The 18940-nt window shown below is 41.7% G+C and overlaps 1 protein-coding gene across 3 annotated transcripts in view; it reads right to left on the reverse strand.

Moving 5' to 3' along the window:
• DPYD (dihydropyrimidine dehydrogenase) overlaps positions 1 to 18940 on the reverse strand; it is a 1476885-nt gene that overhangs the window by 200707 nt on the left and 1257238 nt on the right. For all 3 annotated transcript variants that reach the window (XM_030205306.1, XM_030205305.1, XM_030205304.1), the window contains one exon: positions 10434 to 10613. In XM_030205306.1, coding sequence (XP_030061166.1) covers positions 10434 to 10613 — 180 coding nt within the window. The remainder of the gene's footprint in view (positions 1 to 10433; positions 10614 to 18940) is intronic.

Below are 18940 nucleotides of genomic sequence, written 5' to 3' on the forward strand. Positions count from 1 at the left end.
ACTACCCACAAATGTACAACATTACCATAGGGGTGAAGGGGGCACCTACATGTGGGTACAGTGGGTTTTGGAGGCCTCTCATTTACCAGCACAAGTGTTACAGGTAGGGGGGGGGATGGGCCTGGGTCCACCTGGCTGAAGTGCACTGCGGTACCCACTAAAAGTGCTCCAGGGACCTGCATACACGCAGGCCTCTAGGACTTGTTGCTGCTGTATAACATTGGCACACCAGTTGACACCTGAAGACTAATCTCTCCGAAAACGTCCTTTATTGGAATAACCGCCTTTACTCACAGTTAACTGCAGATAAGAGGTTGTGCCCCACTGGCAACGAGTCTCCCTGGTACTGAGATTAGCAGTAGGTCAGAGCTGGCAGAATGCTGTACAATGCCTTCTTTCAGCCACATTCAAGGTAATAACTAAGTTCTGTAACATAGCTAACACAGGAAAGGGAAGTAAAACTGGCTTATAAAAATGGCCACTACCACATGGACTACAACAGAAAACACAAGAGGGCACACTCTGACCCAGTAGGCAGGGGGAAAAGCACCATGGGAGAAGAGCCTACCAACATCGTGAGACTGTAACACAAGCTAATGAAATCACGGAGCCCAATACCCTACACCCACCACAATGCAATGCTGATGTGACCCTGTAGTGCACCCGAGAGCCACATCTGACCCAGGGAAAGGCTGTGAGAGGATCGAACACATTCTGCTGTCATGGAGGTGGGTACGGCATTTGAGGCTGGCATAGAGGCTGGAAAAAAGTTTTTAAAGTGTTTTTTTTTTGGTGGGAGGGGGTTAGTGACCACTGGGGGAGTTCGGGAAGGTGATCCCCAATTCCCTCCAGTGGTCATCTGGTCAGTTGGGGCACTTTTTTGGGACCTGTTCGTGAGAAAAAAAAGGGTCCAAAAAAAAGTGACCCAAAATCGCGGTAAAAACGCCTTTTTTTTCGATTATCAGCTAAAGACGCCCATCTCTCCTCGGCCGATAATCACGCCCAAGTTCTGCCTTCACCACGCCTCCAACACGCCCCCGTCAACTTTACCCGTTTCCGCGATGGATTGCAGTTTGAAACGCCCAAAATCGGCTTTTGATTATACCAATTTGGGCGCCCACGGGAGAAAGACGCCCATCTCCCGATTTGGGTCGCAATATAGGCGTTTTTCTCTTTTGAAAATAAGCTGGATAGTATATCTAAAAAAATTGGGAAGGACAATTTTCAAAGGGATCCATCCCTTCCATTCATTAAATATGCCACTTCTGCTGAATTCATGTTAATTGGAATAGATGGTGTAGTCTATAATTGGTTTGAATCATATTTATTGTTGAGGAAATTTGGTGTATTTCAGGGTTCAGATCAATTGCTGCTTTTGAATATGACCTAGAAGTTCCACAAGGTGCAGCCTTGTCTGCAATACTGTTCAATATGTTCCTCAAACCTTTTTGTCTTTTGTTCATCTCCTTAGGGCTCAAATACTGAAGTTATGCTGATGACATACAGTTTCTTGTGAGAATGGATGAATCATTGTCTAAAACCTTTGATTTTCTTAAACTATCTTTAAGTATGATTAAACAATGGATGATGAGTAATTGTCTTAAACTGAATATGAACAACACTCAGATTATGTTGGTAGCTACTATTCCTATTTCATCCTTTCCCAAATGTTGTACAATTGATGATATTAACATACCATTTGTTCAAAAAATTAAACCACTCGGTGTGATCATTGACACAACTTTGTCTATGAAGGATCATATATGCAGTATTATAAAAAGAGACCCTTTTTTTAAACTAAGAGTGTGAGGCGTTTGAAACTTTTTTTTTTGACAGATGACAATTTTAGAATGGTTGTGTAACATATTTATTTATTTGCTGCATTTATATCCCACATTTTCCCACCTATATGCAGGCTCAATGTGGCTTACAATATAATACGACAATCACATTGATGGAATAAGAAAATCAGAATATAAATAACAGATAAGGTGCATAGGAATATCATGGCAATCATATTAACAGAGTAAGAATTTCAGAATTATTGCAATTAAGGTGCATAAGAAAATTATGTAGAGTAAGAAGTGGATAAATAGATAAAACATAACAAATCATCTGTCCTTATTTTGATTATTGTAACAAGTTTGTTAATGGGTGTTCCAAACCGAGTTCTAAAACCTTTACAAATTGTCACAAAATGCAACCATGAGATTGATTACTGTACATTCTAGATGAGAACATATTATATCTGTTTTTATGTAATTACATTGGTTGCCAATAGAATTTCAGATGCACTACAAGATATTGTTGTTGATATTCAAAGTTTATAATTAATAAGATTTCTCCAGCTGTATCATCTACTTTGCATTTGCAGCAACCCTCATGTACTCTGCGATCAGCAGCTGCTTGTTGGATGTGCCTTCTCTTCGTATGATATACCTTGAAGAGAATTGTTCATCAATATTCTATGTAATAGGACCCAAAATGTGAAAGATTTTAAACTTTCTTTAAAGACCTTTTTATTTGGTCAGGCTTTCAGTGAATCTTAAATTATGAATCTGTTGGTCACTGTATTGTATATTTTGTTTTGTATCATTTTATGTATTAGATTGTGAATGTTGAGTTGAATCCTAAAGATAGTGTGGAATAGATATTTTGAAAATAAATAAATAAATAAATAAATAAATGTGTTTTATTGCAGATAGCTAAAATCAAGAATGGGTTTTAAAATTGAAGTGTTTATTACTGAAAAGTAATGTAAGTGAAATAAAATAGTATTTCAAGGTTAGCAACAGAATCCTAGGTGAAATGAGGAGAAAAACTAGCCAAAGAGATAATATTGTACTTTTCCTGCAAATAAACTGTATATAGTAAACATGCCCCTGGGTATAGCTTGATCTCTGATGAGCAGTCATTATCTCACCCTGTCTATTCTATCCAGGAACCTTTCATTAGTAACTCACTGATCTAACCTTGGAGACCTGAGGCAAGGAGGTCCAAGAATCACCTTGAAGCTGGAATTTTGTAAGACAAGTTTTGCAGGGCAACTTTTAAAGTAAAGTTTCATCTTCCATCTATACTAGGAAAATGTCTTTGGGCCTGATTTACAACATATATGGAGTGATATTCAGCAGGATCACTGCCACACAAAGATTTCTGGACAAGGTATCTGGATATCTTTACACATATATTCAGACAGCCTAATTGTAAAATTTGGATTGCTAAATATATGATCATAAACTTATATGGCAGAGTTAGCCACTTAAAGGGGCCCTTTTACTATGCTGGGGTAACACAGGCCTTTCCCGCATGCTAAGCCCACTTCTAGTGTGTCTGTCAAAAAGGGCTTTTTTTTTTCAATTTATTTCTAGCCATATGCTAGAATTTTTTTTTTTTTAAATATCATGGGGACACCTATTTAGGCGGCATTAAGGGCTCCCATGCTAGGGACACACTAACCAGTTAGCGAGGTGGTGATGTCAGCATGCTAGCTGATTAGCACATCCACACCTATTCTCCACCCCTGACATGCCCCCTCTCCCCCATGACAGCTCACTTTACCCAGACCAATAACATTTCCACCAAAAAGATCTTTTTCAAGACCATATTTTATTATCTTCTTGCATCAATGTTTATTGACCCTTTGATGATATCATATATTTTATATAAAGACTCCTGAAGCAGGCCTGTGGTCGAAAGACGGTGCTATGTCAGGTCTTCAAGTCTCCTCATTTTTTCTGGGTTGCCTGGTCTATTTCCCACTCCTTGTGTACTTTTGTTGTTTCATCGTGGGACCTCAGCATTCTTCCACCTTGGTGGACCTTCATATGCCCCTCCCCCATAAAAAAATTCCCATGCATTTAGCTTGCGCAGATGGCAAAACTAACACAGAATGCTTTAGCATACCCTGTGTTAGGCCATTTTTGCTATGTAAGGCATGCATTAGTATTTAATGCAGCTTAGTCATAGGGCCCCAAAGTTAGGTCATTTATATATGCAGTTGACATATATTGACCAAGTTATCTGGACACTGACTGAATATCACTGCTATCTGTATAAATGTTGACCATGCTCCTCAAAGCCCTTGGCCCTTCTTCAGTATATAATAGATACATTTAGATTATATAGAGGGGCATAATCGAATGGCGCTGCAACCGTATTATCAAAAAAAGATAGCCGGCTATCTTTGGTTTCGATAATACGGTTGGGGACGGCCAAATGTCAGAGATCACCGGGTTTGAGATGGCCGGCTTTGGTTTTCGCAGATAATGGAAACTAATGCCAGCGATCTCAAACCCGGCCAAATGCAAGGTATTTGGTCTTGGGAGGAGCCACCATTTGTAGTGCACTGGTCCCCCTAACATGCCAGGACACCAACTGGGCACCCTAGGGGGCACTGCAATGGAGTTCAAAAATTGGTCCCAGGTGCATAGCTCCCTTACCTTGGGTGCTGAGCCCCCCAAATCCCCCCAAATCCCACTCTCCACAACTCTACACCACTACCATAGCCCTAAGGGGTGAAGGGGGCACCTACATGTGGGTACAGTGGGTTTTGGGGGGGGGGTGCATGGCTCCCATTTACCACCACAAGTGTAACAGGTAGGGGGGGATGGGCCTGGGTCCACCTGCCTGAAGTGCACTGCACCCACAAAAAACTGCTCCAAGGACCTGCATACTGCTGTCAGGGAGCTGGGTATGACATTTCAGGCTGGCATAGAGGCTGGCAAAAAATTTCTTTTTTTACTTTTTTTGTTTTGGGTGGGAGGGGGTTGGTGACCATTGGGGAAGTAAGGGGAGGTCATCCCTCATTCCATCCGGTGGTCCTCTGGTCAACTGGGGCACTTTTTTGAGGCTTGGTAGTAAAAATAAATGGACCAAGTGAAGCCGGTAAAATGCTCGTCAGAGCTGGCCATCTTTTTTCCATTATCGGCCGAAGCCGACCATCTCATAACCACGCCCCCATCCTGCCTCCCATACCTTTCCGAAATGCCCCCTTTAACTTTGGCTGGCTCTGCGACGGAAAGCAGTTGGAGCCGGCCAAAATCGGCTTTCCATTATACCGATTTGGCTGGGTTCAGGAGATGGCCGGCCATCTCCCGATTTGTGTCGGAAGATGGCCGGCGATCTCTTTCGAAAATAAGCTGGATAGTATCTTATGTAGACAAAATGTATCTGTTTGCTAACAGCAATTTTGGGGGTCCTTTGACTAAGCTGTGGTAAGCACAACTGCGTGATTACCACAGGATAAAATGTGTGTATGCTAATCACGTGCTAAAAATTAAAATGTACTTTTTAGCCCTGGGAAATGTTTGGAGGTGGAAAGTGGGCATGGTTATGCTAATTGATTAGCTTGTGCACATTGCTGCATGCTGATTAGCGTAGGATTAGTCCATGAGCCCTTACCACATACAAAATAGATGTTGGTAAGGGCTTATGTGGTAATTGCCATGTTCTAATAGGAAAATTATCGGATGGTTATTATTTCTGAAATAGGAAAATCAGCCATTATATGTGGCCTCACCATGTGAGAAAACCTGCTCTGGGGATAGCTTAGGACACTTTTTAGCACTGCTTAGCATAAGGACCCCTATAAAAGTAAAATGCTTCCATGGGAAGCACCCTATGCTGGCTGCTTTTGAATACAGACACCATAGGGATTTCTTTAGTCAGTGTCCATTAAAAAAAATTGAAAAATAAAAATCATGCCTTTATATAAGCTTTTATTGCACAAACATAAGCAGTTTTGGTAATTAATAAGATGTTTATTCGTTAGGCAGACTGTATAATTTATGATTTATGTACTGATATAATTTGTATTATGCAATGTATGTACATAAATTGCCTGCTTTTAATTCAACCTTTGGAAACTTCATAGAAATAAAAAACATTCACTAGACTGTATGACTATATCTTGTTGGGTAAACATCAGAACAGCAAAACAAATTGATTTTCAATGTGAGTGCATCAATTAGAAGACAGCTGTGCTTAAAGAATTTTAATCAGAAATTCCTAATACAAAGTAACTTCCTCTTTCTTTAGTTCTCATTAATGCTATTAATGCAATGCTGTTTGCAATGTACCCTGTTCATATTTGTTGATCATTGCAATTTATGCAGTCAGACCACATAAGCTTCTGGGCCAACTGACCAATGCATGATTTTCAGATGCATGAGCTACCCTCAACTTCTTGATGTGCTGTGCATTAATTTGCTTTGCATTTGCTTTTTAACTGATTTTTCAAACATTTCTGCTCTACTCCAGTACAGCAGCTAAATAAATAATATGTCAGATATCACTGTATTTCAATTATTGAATGTTAAATACTGTAACAACTTATTGTGACAGTTCTGTAAGGTTAATATTAGGATAGTAGAAATGTGTTTTTGACTTAGATTTATTTCTACCAAGAATATTTTAGCATGAAGTGTAGTAATAACATTTGAAAAATTTTTGAATGTTTAGAGGATAATTTTAAAAGCATTTCCACAAGTAAAATGGTGTTTTTTCCCACAGAAATAGGCTTATATAAAACTGCCTTCATGATCAATGTTCTCTCTAAGATGTGTAGGAGTTTGCTGCCTACATTTCTACAATCTTGTGCAATACAACAGTATTGCGGTTTCACTCAAATGGGCAGACAGATCTTGTGGGAGTCCTGCAAAACTTGCCTGATTAAAATGATTTAAACTGCAATTCTACTGTACCATCCTCAATGGTAGAATGTTGATGATGAACCCTGGGTATCTTAGTGGGAACACTGCCTTCTATACACAGGTACTACAGTGAGCAGTAGCAATAAATTTGAGACTGAGATCATACTCCACATGGCCTGGCTTAGAAGTAAGGTTCATTCTTATTGTGGCATGCTCAAAACTAATCCACTTGGAGAAATTGCCCCGATGTAAACCTGTGTGCGTCATGCTTGTTGGCATGCATGATTACTTGCACTGAGCAGAAGCATTTCCCAGGGTGTCTGCATGTAAGTTAATCCTGAGAATATATATATATATATATATATATATATATATATATATTCTCAGGATTAATTTACATGCAGACACCCTGGGAAATGCTTCTGCTCAGTGCAAGTAATCATGCATATACTAAATAGCACCTCCCGCAGGAATTCAGAACCAGGAGATATTGCTTTCTCCCTCTTCAGGTCTCCTCTCAGTTTCAGAGACAGGCAACAGACCTTCTCCTTTTCAGTTCCCCTCCCCAGGGCCGCCGAGAGACTGGGCCAGGCCTGGGGACAAGGCCGCCCCCGGGGGCCCCCCACCCAAGGTCGCCGGGCCCTCTCTCCACCCCCGGGCCCTCTACACTGACCTTAAGCGCCTCACCTTCGAAGGTGCAGCAAGCAGCGGCAGGCCACTCCTTCCTTCTGTGTCCCTCCCTCGCGGAAGTTACGTCAGGCGAGGGCGGGACACGGAAGGAAGGAGTGGTCTGCCGCTGCTTGCTGTGCCTTCGAAGGTGAGGTACTTAAATTCAATGCCAGGGAGCAACGGCGGGTGGGCCGGACTGCGGCGCTGGGCCCCCCCCCAGAGGCCTGAGCCCGGGGAATTTTTTCCCTCCTGCCCCCCCCTCTCAGCGGCCCTGCCCCTCCCCCCCAAAACCCTTACCAGATTATTGTTGGGCTTCCTTAATGAACACCCTAAGCTGTACTCTTATGGTGACCCCTAGAAGGGATGGTCAGGAAATGGTTGAACCCACCCACTAAACTAGCAACAACTTTATGGCGGTCTTTTACTAAAGTGCGTTAAACTAACAGCTACCAGAGAAGCATGCTAACAGTTACTGCAGTAGTATGACAGTTTGCGCATGCTAATTCACCTGTTAACTGCCTATTCTGTTAGGAACTAGATGGGTGGAGAATGCGAATGGACTGTATAATGTAGTGAGGAGACAGTAATTAATGCACGTTAACTTTCATTTGTGCAGTTAGTGCCTCCAATTGGAGGTGCTAAGAGGGGGATTCTATATATGGTGCCTAAAAATCTGCATGGAAAACATTCCTACCTAAGTTTATTTTATAAACAGTGCCTAAATTTAGGCATGGTATATAGAATACAATTAGTTGATATCCCAGTACCTAAAACTATGCACATCCATTTGCACCAATGAAAACATGGTGTAAATCCCGGCGCGTAGATTTAGGTGCACTAGGCCATATTCTATAACTATGCACATAAATGTTGGAATGCACATGGAGCACCCATTTCCCTGCCCATAACCAAGCCCATTTTTGACTGTGCAAGTTAGAACTTAGTTGCACTGTGTTACAGAAAACGCTTAGCGAGTTGAGCGTGTAAATTCTAATAATTGCCAATTAGTGCTCATTATTGCTTGTTAAATGCTGTTAACAATGCTGATTGGCTTGTTAAGCCAATTAAGGTACACACATCATTATGGAATACGCTTGGATTTTTGTGCAGATATCTAGGTGTGCTATATAGAATCTGGGGGTAAGTGCCGCTGCACTAATTGCGACCAGATTCTACGCATGTCTATGTATAAATTCCAGATGACATGCTGGCATGCCCCCAACAATTAGCATGGAGCTTTTGCATTTAATGCACACTGATTTCTGCTGTTAGGGTGTGCTAAGTGCAAAAACAGTGCACTTCAGTATACGGATTCCTAAGCCCTCTTGCACCAGTGACCAGATGGGACCATTCCCACATAATAGAATATCCACTTCTCTCTGATCACGTATCTCTATACCCCTTTTACTAGGGGCATAGCCCTTTGCCATTACCTTGCACCCACAATCCCTTAGCCAACCTCAACCCCTTCAGTATGTAAAATTAGCTTTTCCACTAAGTCATGAGCTACCCTGTTCTCTGTTTCCCTCTTTATAATTCACCATCCAGGCAATCAAAGACATTTCCCCCTCCTCTGTATGTCTAATCAAAAGCCCACATTTCCTCTGATCACTTTCCTTTCTCTCTTTCTCAGTAAAAACAAATAACACACTGCTCCAGGGAAAAAGTTCATGCTGCATGAGCAGCAATACAAGCACAACTGCAGAACAGATAAAAAGAGAATGAAAAAAAATCAACAATAGATTTCTCATTGAACCAATAACCTCAGAGTATGTAGGATATATGGGTGTCACTAACAAAGGCCATTTGGTGAATTTTCTAGCAATGACTTACAGAGAGGTAGCTGAAATAGAAAGCGGTTTTGTAAATGACAGCACTAGAACCCTTAAGCACTGGACACAATTTGGACAATCCTAAGAAAGTCTTTAATAAAAGATATGATGATGATACTATCTGAGAAAAAATAAACATTAGATTCTCATAGGAGAAATGGGCAGCTCATTTAAAAAAAAAATCCCAGTTGAGGAGATGCAAGTTATATTGCAGGTGATTTAGAGCAAAACCTTATTTTTATAGTTTTAACCTTTTTAAAAAATAAATATCAGAGATGGGCAGTCAGAAGGGCTATAAGGGAGTAGGATGAGGAAATGTGGGAGCAACATTTGGGCAGAATTGGGGCACAGTTGTAATGTATTTATGTACTTTATAAAAAATTTGCATGTACACCAGAAAGAGTCTCAAAAAATATCTACTGAAACATTTTGTTAGAAAATGAATAAAATAAATTATCTGGATCGCTGAAAGCCTAAAATGTTACCTCAAAAGGCGTTCTACAAAGCCCTGTTTCAGAAATTCATTCCTTACTCAGGAACCCCGATTGTGGGCATAGAAGATCCAAGATTTCTAACCCTTGGCGCCTACTTGCATTCAAAATGTTGATGACAATAAATATGCCTTTGATTAAACACGTATTTTGACAGGGTAATTTTATAAGGCAAAACAAAAAGGGTGTGAATGACCAATGTGACAGTCTAGGTTATAAGCACACGTCTTTAATTAGCATACATATTGACACTTGCTTGAAGACAGTGTATCAACAGAACACAGAAGAGGAAATCCAAAGTACAAAAACCAAATCAAACCCGTTCCTGAAGGCTCATTGTGCTTCTTTTGATATTAGGGTTATTTTATAAACCATTTTTGCACTCTTATACAATACTGACTGGAGTAATGTGATGGTGGGGACTTTGCTGATAGGCATATACTCGAGTGGAGTTTTGGGAAGAGTGTGAGTGGCATTCAAAAGTACATGTGTACATTATATAATATGCTAACCTATGTGCAAACTTGCTCCAAAATTGGTATAAATGTCTGTACCTTAAAGGTAGTTGCAATTTCTGCCATGTATAGTGGTATTTTCTAAAGGCAACTTCTTGTATAAGTGGCACCTAAATGACTTTATAAAATAGCACCTAAGTAGGTGACTACTTACTCTCCTAAATCAGGTGCCCTGTCATAAAATTACCCTTGTATAGTACTGTAGCTAACACTGTATGAATCAACATGCATACTCTGAAACATATTTGAAAGTTCTTTGAATATAACACATACCTTTCCAATGATATTTGCAATTTTGGGTACAAGCTTTCCCATCTGATGGCGCATAGTTGGAGGACTCTGTCCATCCCAGTCCTGGAGCTCTTCTATACTTTGCAGATACAGCAATGCCTTAAGACCTGTACAGTAATCCTCAATCAATGTGAAGCATTGGTTCTGTATTGCACTGCAAATCTAAAGTTACAAAATAATGCAAATTAAAATACAAGCCTTAATATCATTTTAAAACATCTAGGGAAAGTCACTCGGGCTCATGAGGGAGTCTATAGGACATTCCCTCACAGTTTCAGAACCATCTTAAGATCCATAATCCTGCCCAAGGGGAAGTGGCATGGAAGGGGTCGAGGGAAAAGATCAGAAACTAAGAAGTATAAAAGCTAGGGGCACATCCAGGTTGAAAGGGCCCAGATAAAGCAGCAACACCCCAGGGCATATGCCTCCACCATCTGTGTATGAATTGCCACTGCTGCAGTTAGGTAGGCTAAGCCTCAGTTGGGATCTTGCAGCTTCTGTTTTTTGACCCGAATGTGTGAAGAAACAGGCCAGGGACAAGTAAAGTGTGCTACTGTGTTGAGAGACAGGAAAGGTACACAGTGGCCTTGCAACAGCAGGCCACACAACGACTTGTTTGCATTACGGACTAGTTATACGTTGTTTTTGTTTCTCATACCTGTGAATGGAACAGGACCCTGCCTTCAGCTTTTTTTCATTGTCTGCAACCACTGTGTGGTTCTATCTTACTTAGACTCTGAGCCCGCCCTCATTCACGTTACCACAGGGCTATTTACAATTTGTTTACACCATGTATGCTATGATTCCTTCAAGAACCAAAGGGGCCCTTTTACTAAGCCGCGGCAAAAAGTGGCCTGTGGCAGTGCGAGCGCGTCTTTTAGGCGCGCGCTGGGCCAGTTTCTAATGCATCCTGGAAAAAGAACCTTTTTTTAAGGGGCCGGGAAATGGATGTGTGGCAAAATAAAAACCAGCGCGTGTCCATTTTCGGCCTGAGACCTTATCACCACCCACTGACTTAGCGGTAAGATTTCATGGGCTACCCAGGCGGTAGGCTTGCAGCGTGCACTCACTGCCATTTATCGCAGGGTAAGCGTCATATGGTAGAAAATAGAAAATATATTCTACCACATATTTTCGGCACTTGCAAAATTCAAAATTGCTGACTGAGGCACATGGTAGCTGGGCGGTAATGACAATTTGGCATGCGCTGGATGCGCATAGGCCGTTACACGCCTTTTTAAAAGGGCCCTTAAGTTATTATAAAGTTTCATTAACTGTTAACCCTGCAGTTAATGCACACTAACAGTTAACACAAGTATCACACTAAGAGTTAACAGCATGTTTTTTGCTGTCAACAATCCATTCCTTACAACTAATGTGGAAAGGGGTGGAGAATAGTATTTCCTACAGTTAATGTGGAGGTGCTATCTACATGCTGAGTTTTAACACAGCAGATAACAAGGCACAGTTAGCATCATTTACTTGGGCATAGCTATCTGCATTTTGTTATCCATTAACAGTATGGAAAGATGATGGGCATACCCCCAAACAGTTAACACAGGAGCTTTGAAGTTACCACACAATAATTTTGGAAATACCATGCAATAGTTGCAAATTCTTATCACACTTTCTTAAATAGAAGTCTAGGTTTTCAACATGAATTTTAATCTAAACCAATAGAATGGTGGTGCCATGTTATCAATTAATGCAGTAGTTTAATTGCTTACACTAACTACTGCATTAAACACCAATTTCCTCTTAGGGAACATGGTATGGAGACAAAATGGACATGAACTGCACCTTGCAGTTATTGCAAAGTTCATAAATATTAGTTACTACTAACATAATCAATGATGCATTACTTTTAGCTAGTATAGCTAACTGCATTCTATCTTATTTTTAAAGTTGGGTTATTTGCTATGGAAAATTACATTTGGAGAAGTTCCATTGTATATGATCACTCTTGTGCACTATACATTGGCAAGATATTTATATAACTTCCAGAAATCGGCATTATTTGATCCCCCGAATCCTAAAGGTATTACCTCAAAGAAGCTTTTTAATCATTTGTTTGCTTTTCAAACTGCAAAATTTTGGAAATTCTTACCAGATAAGCTTAGAAATATTACTAACTATACCATGTTTAAGAAAGGTCTGGAGACACTATTGTTTCAGATTTATGTGACAAATAATCTGATTATAGTTACATAAGTACATAAGCACTGCCACGCTGGGAAAAGACCAAAGGTCCATCAAGCCCAGCACTCTGTCTCTGAGAGCGGCCAATCCAGGCCCCAAGAACCTGGCAAAAAACCCAAATTTAATAATGATCAATAAACTTTTCCTTCAGGAATCTGTCCAGACCCCCTTTAAACTCGGCAAGGCCAGCTGCCGTCACTACCTTCTCTGGCAATGAGTTCCAGAGTCTAACTACGCGCTGAGTAAAGAAAAACTTTCTCCGATTTGTTTTAAAACTACCACATTCTAATTTCATCTTGTGTCCCCTGGTTCTATTATTGTTAGAAAGTGTAAAGAAATGCTTCACATCTGTCCGCTGTACCCCACTCATTATTTTGTAGACCTCTATCATATCGCCCCTCAGCCGCCTTTTCTCCAGGCTAAAGAGTCCTAGCCGTCTTAACCTCTCCTCATAGGGTAGTTGTCCCATCCCTTTTATCATTTTTGTCACCCTTCTCCAATTTCTTTATATCTTTTTTGAGATGAGGCGACCAGAACTGAACACAATACTCCAGGTGCGGTCGCACCATGGAGCGATATAACGGCATTATAACATCCTCATGCTTGTTTTCCATCCCTTTTCTAATAATACTCAACATTCTGTTCGCCTTCTTAGCTGCCGCAGCACATTGAGCTGAAGATTTCAACGTCCTATCCACGATGACTCCCAGATCCCTTTCTTGGTCCATAACTCCTAAAGCGGAACCTTGCATGACATAGCTGTAATTAGGGTTCCTCCTTCCCACATGCATCACTTTGCACTTGTCAACGTTGAACTTCATCTGCCATTTGGACGCCCAATCCCCCAGTCTCATGAGATCTTCTTGCAATCTTTCACACTCCTCCTGAGACGAGACAAACCTGGATAACTTTGTGTCATCTGCGAATTTAATTACCTCACTAGTCACTCCCATCTCAAGGTAATTTATAAATATGTTAAAAAGCAGCGGTCCCAGCACAGACCCCTGAGAGTCCCCACTAACTACCCTTCTCCATCGAGAATAATGACCATTCAACCCTACTCTCTGCTTCCTATCTTTTAACTAGCTTTTAATCCATAATAATACACTGCCTCTGATCCCATGACTCTCCAGTTTCCTTTGGAGTCCTTCATGACGCACTTTGTCAAACGCCTTCTGGAAATTTAGATACACAATATCCACTGGATCCCCTTTGTCCACATGTTTTATCACTATTATTATTATGTGATACTGCTTTAAGGTCTAAGTATTATTTTGTATTTACATTATGTAACTTCCTAGACTATTGTGTTCTAGAATCTTCTTGCTGTAATCTGGTGTGAACTATATGGGAAATGGTGGGTTATAAGCAGTGCTTTTTTTGTGCCAGTACGCGCCGGTATGGTGTACTGTCACCTTTTTTTCCTAGGCTCACCTGCCCGCCTTTAGCTCCCCAGCCCTGCTTTTCATTCCTGCCGCCCATGACGCATTTACATATTTTATTTATTTATTTTTACGTGAAGTCGCAACGCCAGCATTAATGAGAGGACCAGGCTCGCATCCTCCTGCCTTTCCTTCGTTCCATCTCAGTGTCCTGCCCTTGCGGAAACATGAAACTACATCACAGGAAGGCGGGACACTGAGAGGGAATGAAGGGAAGGCAGGAGGAGGCAAGCCTGGTCCTCTCACTAACGCCGGCGCTGCGACTTCATGTAAAAAATAAATAAATAAAAGATTTAAACGCATCGCGGGGGGGGGGGGTGGAACGGAAAGCAGGGCTGTTGGGAAGCTAACGCAGGTAGGTGGAGCTGGGGCACTGGAACTCAACGGGGGCTTAGAAGGGGGGGCAGGTGGAGGCCTGGGGTGTGTTACTCGACATGGAGGGGAGGATAGGGGGCAAAGGAGAATTGCTGGACATGGAAGGGAGGGGAGGGCAGGGGAGAGAGGAGAAATTCCTGGACATAGATGGGAGGGGAGGGCAGAGGAGTATTGCTGGACATGGAGGGCAGGGGAGAGATGAGAATTGCTGGACACAGATGGGAGGGCAGAGGAGAATCTGGACATGAATGGGAAGAGAGGGTAGGGGAGAGAGCAGAGTTGCTGGACATGGATGGATGGAGGGAAGGGCAGGAGAAATGCTGGACATGGATGGAGTGGAGGGAAGACAGGAAGGAGATGCACATGGATGGGAGGGAGAGAGGAGAAATGCTGGACCTGGATGGAGCGGAGGGCAGGGAAGAGAGGAGAAATGTTGGAGGGAAGGAAAGAGATGCACACAGTTGGAGAGGAAGGGAGAGAGGAGAAATACTGGACATGGATGGAGGAGAGGGAAGACAGAGGACGTAGATGCACATGAATGGAGTAGAGGGGGAGAGGAGAAATGCTGGACATGGATGGAGGGGAGGGAAGACAGAGGAGGAGATGCACATGGATTTAGGGGAGAGGAGAAATTTTGAACATTGATGGAGGGGAGGGGAGAGAGCTGAAATGCTGGACATGGATGGAGGGGGAGAGGAAAAATGCTGGGCATAGATGGAAAGAGGAAGGAGATGCATACTGACAAGGTAAGGGAAAGAGAAAAGAGGAGAAAATCTGCACATGGATGATAGGCAAAAGCTGGATCCACTCTATACCTCCTCCAGTCAAGTCTGCAGAGGACCCAGCATTTACCTATGGATGTAGGGCAAGAAATGAAGGAGGAAAGTTAAAGAAATAAATCGAAAGGAAGCCCTGGAAATGGAGTTAAGGGATCAGATAAAGAGCCTCAGAATCAGAGACTGGGACTGGGACCAACATGTTCAGAAAAACAGTCACCAGACAACAAAGGTAGAAAAAAATCATTTTATTTTCATTTTAGTGTTTGGAAGATGTCCAATTTGAGAATTTACATCTGCTGTCTTATTTTGCACTGGGTATACTAGAGCTATAACAGCTTATAGAAATTATTTATAATGAAAAAAAATCACGTTATTTTTTGCTCCTGTACTTGTATAGTATTTTTAATGATACTGCTTATATGCGCCACGGCTGATATAAGGTGTGTGGCTACTGTGGGTGTGGCTACCATAGGGGGCGGAATCATAGATGGTGACCCCACCCATAATGAGTACCGGTATCTTTTTTCCTACAAAAAAGCACTGATTATAACTGAACTAACTGTAATTTTATGATAGTGACATTGTTCTGCATTAACTATACTGTTGCTCCCAGCTAATGTACCTTAACTTTAGATGTTAATAAGTATTAGATGCAGAACCTTAACACAAGTTTTTAAATATAGATGAAAATCATGAGCACAGGTTAGTAAATATAGGACTCTAATGTAATAATATGCATACCGATCATGCAGAATCTTGGCGAGGCCAACTCATGAGTTTAAATGTGTTCATCAGTTGAAAGAATTATGACTTTGGTAGGCTGGAGTGAAAAAAAGAACTGTCCCATATATTCTGATGGGTGTTATGAACTATACAGAGCGAAAAAGAAAGTAGGGAGGACCAATACAGTTCCAACTCAAGGATAAAAAGCAATTTTATTAGTCAGACTCGATGCAGATCTGTGTTTTGATACGGGGCACCTGCCTCAGGAGTCAACAAATCAATCCAGATGGATATGGATACCCGTGCACACAAACTCATGTAGACACTTTACAAGGTGCGTCAACAACAGTGTCCTTGGTAATACAAATACCAACTGACTACATATTGTGTGCTGCAACTAAATTGCAGGTTTCCAAAAAACATAGTCACAAGGAACAGCAATGCTAAAAAAACCAGACATGACATCTAACATATGTTTTAAAGCACAAATGAATAATTTGCTAGGAATTGTATTCATGTCTTTTGATACCACAGTATGAAAGGGAAGTGGCCTACAGCAATTAGAAAAAGTGTAAATCTCTGATTATCCAACTAGCTTATAACATGCATTTCGGGACTGTGAACAGCAATGCATTTGCCTTCATGGAGAAATATTTGAGGATGTGTGTACACTACAGCCAAGGATGACTTCTGAGTAAGTAGCTTGATTTCTGCTAGTGTGTTGCCTATATAACCTGGGTCCACCGCCACCAGCACAGTGTGCTGGGGCACAGACTAGCTCTCGGGATTGGACACCCTTGACCCGAGCCACAAAACAAAATTTCTCACTCAGTCACACTCAGTTCAGGCGGACTTACTCGAGCTTGGGAATAGGCAGGGGCTGCACTTACTCTGGTAGGTCATTGGATATTAAGCTGGGCTTTACACAAGTACTCTTGATCAGTCTGGGAACAAGCACTTCACTCACACTTCCAAGAATACTCCTCACACCAAGGATTGTATTTTATGCAACTGAACTTTACTAACTCCTGCAACAGGCAGTTCAAATCTTCATTGGAACAAATAGTCAATTTGTAATCCTACTTGATATCAGATGTAAATTATAAATCCAGAGCCAAACTTAAGAGATATGATGTATCATGTCAAATACAATTTATAATCCTACAATATGTACATGTTTACAGCTCTTCCTGTCTATACCCATCCCTTCTGGGTGAAACAAACTAAGGTTGTGCCTGCAGCACTTGTGCAACAAGCAGATCTTCCTGTTTGGACCAGACTTCCCTTTCTGTCCACGCTCTCCTCAAAGGAGTACCTCTCCAGGCTACCGCCTTTGGCTCTGAACAGATCTTTCCTATTCCTGCTCCTAGGTTGGGTTCCCCTGCTTCCCACCTGGAGCACTCCTCCTCCTCAGGTTTAATGCTTTACTGGCAGAAACCTTCCTCTTTGGTCAACCTTAGTTTCTTGAACCCATCCAAGATATCCCCCTCTTCACAAGGGTCCTGGTAGGGGTAGAGGTAACCAAAGACCTCGTGCAAACCGGACATTAACATTTATTAACTCCTAACTCCTCCCCTACTGTCATTCAACAACCAGAAACATTTCTGTCTGTAACTTACCCAGGATCATTTACCACCTACAATCTCAGAACCTTCCCCTCAGTAACTCTGGAGAGCTCTCTCATGATCTTTAGTAATCCCCATTATAATGGGGGATAACACTTATATGTACTGCCTCTTTGAGGCAGGTTTCTGTGCTTAACATAGGTTAACTGTGAAAATTAATGTGCCTTAAGTGCAAAGGCTCTATGGAAGCTGTTGAGGATGTGACCAGCATTCCTCCTAAAGTTTCTGCACAGTCCTATTCTCTAATGTGTTACGTTCAGCTCGATGACTGTTGATTCTTAAAACTATATCAACCGTCTGCTCATTCTATATGCACCCCCTCGCACGCTCTATTCTACTAACATTTGCCAACTTACACTTCCTCCTCCTTCTGTCATCTGTGTTGACAGCACTTGTGCCTCAGACCTCAGTTATACAGGTTCCAAGCTCTGGAATTCTCTCCCTGCGCAAGTCCGTCAACCCCGCTCAGTTTAAAACTGCCATCAAAACTCACAGGTTCATGTATACTTTCCCCTCTATTCACCATAACGTAATCCTCTTCTTCTTCCCCTCTCTCCCTTCCCTTTAAAAAACTTTTATAAATTGCATCAAAGTCTTTTAGATTATTGTGGTATATCAAGCATTTATAAATAAAAATAAATAAATAAATAAAGCCACCTCTTGAAGTGGTGCTAGGTGAACCCACACTACCTGCACATTAACAGTGCATGCTACCTACCACACACTGACTGTGATGTGCAGTCCAAGCCCCATCTTTACCCTATCCTTTGGATAGCTTTATAGTTCACTGGCTGTTTTAATACACACTGGGTAGTAGTAGTAGTGTGAGCAAGAGCTAATGGTTAATGCGTATTAAAACAGTTGCAAACTGCTTAGCACATTTTAGGAAACATGCACCTTTAAATTGAAAGAACAGATCTTTAATAGGCATACACCTGGGGGTCCTCTTACTAAGGTGTGCTGAAAATTTTTCAGCAAATGGCCTGTGGTAGTGTAGGCATGGGTTTTGGGCGCACACAGAATAATTTTTCAGCACACGTGTAAAAAAAGGCCTTTTCTAAATTTGTGCCGAAAATGGAGGTGCAGCAAAATGAAATTTGCCGCGCGTCCATTTTGGGACTGAGACCTTACCTCCAGCCACTGACCTAGCGGTAAAGTCTCACTCGGTAACTGGGTGGTATTGACCTACGCGCACCAAATGCCACTTGACGTGCTTCCGATACACGCAGAAGAAAATTATTTTTTGACCGCGTGTATCGGACATGCATCAAAAATAAAAATTGTGCAAGAGCCATGCAGTGGCCGTGTGGTAACTCCATTTTGGTGCGTATTGGGCACGCGTAGGC

The sequence above is a fragment of the Microcaecilia unicolor genome, chromosome 6 (assembly GCF_901765095.1).
Source record: "Microcaecilia unicolor chromosome 6, aMicUni1.1, whole genome shotgun sequence".
Lineage (NCBI taxonomy): Eukaryota > Metazoa > Chordata > Amphibia > Gymnophiona > Siphonopidae > Microcaecilia > Microcaecilia unicolor.